Source organism: Tyto alba, unplaced genomic scaffold (assembly GCF_018691265.1).
Source record: "Tyto alba isolate M040663 unplaced genomic scaffold, T.alba_DEE_v4.0 Super-Scaffold_44, whole genome shotgun sequence".
NCBI classification, from domain to species: Eukaryota; Metazoa; Chordata; class Aves; order Strigiformes; family Tytonidae; genus Tyto; species Tyto alba.
The window spans coordinates 12,524,468-12,527,465 of record NW_024881320.1 but is presented as its reverse complement, the minus strand read 5'-3'; the positions used below and the strand labels follow the sequence as shown (position 1 = coordinate 12,527,465).

Here is a 2,998-nt window from a genome sequence, read left to right as displayed (position 1 = left end):
CTTGTACCTATGAGTTTTCTAATGGGTCAGATTCCCGGTCATCTTTGCTCCCATGTACACAACTGGTGCTTTTGTGACTCAAAACAGTGGATAGCCCTATGGAAAACAGGTACATTTGAAGATAAGGTAGAAGACAGTAAGATGTTAATGGTTTTTCTGTACTGAAGGAGAAAAACTACATTCCTTGTCCATGCCAACTGCCTAAAGCTCACTTCTACCTCAACGTGAAGATCACCTTGGTCTACTACACTCCTTAGGAGTGCAGGTGGTTTTGACTCCTAGAGTGAAACAGGCAAGTAACCTACTTAAGTAAAACTGTATTTTATTTTTTAAAAAATTTATTTAAGAATACTCAGAATGGGGGAATGAAGTCTAATTATGAACAGATGCTTTTTTCTGTCCCCTGCTCTGCTTAACACCGAAGATAATTGGTAACATCTTGATTACACAAGTACATGACAGAGGTAAACAGTGACAAGTAACATTCAGTCTGTCTCTGTGCCGTCATCATCCTCCTCATCTCCACTTTGAGACTGCTCTTCTGTAAGGGAACAGCTCAACAAGGACTTCTGTATACACTGTCTTTCCTCTGCGATAAAGAGAGCAACAGAGGGTCATTACTTGATCTCTTAACATATGTTGGAATACCCTCAACTTCTAAAGAAAGGAACATTTCTCAGTTCAAGAATTCCAAAGTAGCCCAGCATATCCTACAACCGCCCCAGCAATTGAGGCTGCATTTTAGGAGAGCAGCTGGAGGTACTCACCTTCATTTGTACAGTTTTGCAACAACATCAGGAGCTGTCTTCTATTATACTGAATTAGAAATTTCTGACACGTTCTGATGGTACCTATAGGAGTCACAAGGACAATATGTAACAATCTACCCAACCAAGTGGTTCAGAGCTGCTAATGTATTTTCTGAAGTCAAAGGCCCTGGGTAGCAAGTGCTAAGAAGCAGCTGCAGACTTCATTTCTGCACTGTTGAGGTTAAGTGGTGGAATAATAATTTCTGACATGCAGTGCCCGTTATTTGCCCCAAGTGGTTTAATTTTCAGGACATGGACAATGCTATACTTTGAAAATATATTTTAAAAAGAAAATAATGTAATATAATATTTGCTACTCTGATTTTGTGTTAAATGTAATGAAGATTCAAGCAGAATTAATGAGGGTTTTAACAAAGAACTGCTGGTGCCTGTTTCTTACTTAGATTTGCTGGAAGCTGCGACGTTAGCAGCGCATTAATGCGTGTCTGCTGCCCGCTCCGTTTTGGCAGGCCTGGAAGGTGCGATTGAGCTCCCGGGCCTTTCTTTACATCCCCCCCCCCGCCCCGGTACCAGAGAAGGCGGAGCGGGGCAGCTGAGGCAGTGGCTGACCTCCGACGTGCAGGGTGGTGAGGGCGCAGGGGTAGCGCTGGTTGCGGCTCTCCAGCTGCCTGACGAAGGGGAGCGCGGAGCAGAGCAGCCGGTACGAGTCCTTGCGGCACCTCAGGAGCACGGTCCCGGTGTAGGCGTTCAGGTACTTCACTGCGGGGCCACAGACGCACCGGTGAGCTCGGAGCCCACCCCCGGAGGAGGCCCCCCCCTCCCCCCTCCCGCCGGTACCTGTGAAGGAGATGGAGCAGCAGGCCAGGCCGTAGTCCCCGTGCACCCGCCCGATGGCGTCCCTGACGGCGAGGCCCACCGCGCGGTCCTCGATGCACTGCCGACACCGTGGGTCCTCCGACACCACCTCGCACAGCACGTACCTACGGGAGACCGCGGCGTCAGCGGAGCGGGGCTGGGAGCGGGGCGGCCCCGGCTCCCGCCTCACCTGTTCTTGAAGCGAACCATGGCGGCGGCACCCGATCCGGACGGACGCTGCGCCTAGCCAATAGGCGAGGTGTGCGGGGGAAATCTCCGCTCACTGCAGCCAGTCACCGCCGCGCAGGGGCGGGGACAGAGGATGGACTTCCCGGGCCCAACCTCCAGCTCGGTCCCGTTGCCTTCAGCCGCCGGCCGTGCGCATGCGCGCTGCGGCTCCCGCCCGCCCGCCGGCGGCTCTGCCCGGGCGGCCCGTGCGGTGACCCCATCGCCTGCCCGCGCCCTCCGCGCGGCGGCGCGCGTAGCTCGCGGCTGAGGGGGCGGCCGGCCCGCCGCTCCCCGGAGCTTGCTGAAGGTGAATTCCTTTGGCTTTAGCCCCTTTTCACTGCGCTGCTTCTATCCACCTTGGCTAAGGTGAACCGCAACACGCTTCGCCGAGTGCCAAAAAGTCTAAATGATGGAGACGGGGCGTTCCGCGCTCACCCCCCTGCTTCGTCTGACGGGAGCCGCGGGAAGGTCCTGGGGAGGCGGGTGAGGACAGGCCCGGTGCCGCTGTCACCCTCCGGCTGTGGTAGGTGGTGGGGCCACCATCTGCCCTCCGGGGCTGAGGGCTTTAGCAGTGTCCAGTGCCACCACCCCAGTGCTCCTGGAAGGGCTCTGCCTTCACTACCTCACAAAACTTCAGTATAGCTCCTCAGGCTCCAGGTATGGGGTGTTTTTGAATATGTACTAACTGTCTAACAAAACAGCTGAGAAAATTGTGGAACAGAGCTACTTATAACTATTACTGTTTAACTATAAAGCTGTGATCTCTGACAGATGATCTGAGGAAACCGGGAGTGTTCTTTGAAAATATCTGGTACAAGAAGAAACTGGGGAGAGGGTAGTGGCAGGGTAAGGGAAAATACATGAGGTGGGCATGTGAATGTGAGGTGGGAGAAAGAATCAGTTAGGGCAGCGTATTATTCACAAGAGAAATGCTTTCACCAAGGTCCCTGGAGCCAAATCATACGGGAGCGCATGAGCCACTAGAACTTGTGGGAACTCATTGCTAATTCAGAGTGGAAACATCTTCTTTAATGACCTTAATTCCAGACAAAGAAAACAATGATAAACCCAGTGGAAATCCTGTCCTGGGTGATACACTTCTGCCCTCTGAAATAGATGCCTGTTCTGTTCTTCTCTCCCTTTCT

The 2,998-nt window shown here is 52.6% G+C and overlaps 1 protein-coding gene across 1 annotated transcript; it reads right to left on the bottom strand.

The window, feature by feature from the left end:
• Positions 1 to 305: 305 nt before the first annotated feature.
• On the bottom strand, positions 306 to 1,858 carry POP5 (POP5 homolog, ribonuclease P/MRP subunit). The gene is made up of 5 exons (XM_042805044.1): positions 1,816 to 1,858; positions 1,608 to 1,750; positions 1,380 to 1,529; positions 768 to 851; positions 306 to 589 (listed from the first exon to the last, which is right to left on the bottom strand). Exons 1-5 carry the CDS (start codon positions 1,833 to 1,835, stop codon positions 486 to 488), a joined length of 501 nt encoding a protein of 166 aa, XP_042660978.1. The 5' UTR covers positions 1,836 to 1,858; the 3' UTR covers positions 306 to 485.
• Positions 1,859 to 2,998: the final 1,140 nt, after the last annotated feature.

Excerpts from the sequence above, each read along its gene's own strand:
- POP5 (XM_042805044.1), bottom strand. The coding sequence starts at position 1,835 with ATGGTTCGCTTCAAGAACAG. Across the intron at positions 1,530-1,607 it reads CTGCTCCATCTCCTTCACAG|TGAAGTACCTGAACGCCTAC; the intron begins GTACCGGCGGGA and ends GTGGCCCCGCAG. Across the intron at positions 590-767 it reads GCAAAACTGTACAAATGAAG|AGGAAAGACAGTGTATACAG; the intron begins GTGAGTACCTCC and ends TCTTTATCGCAG.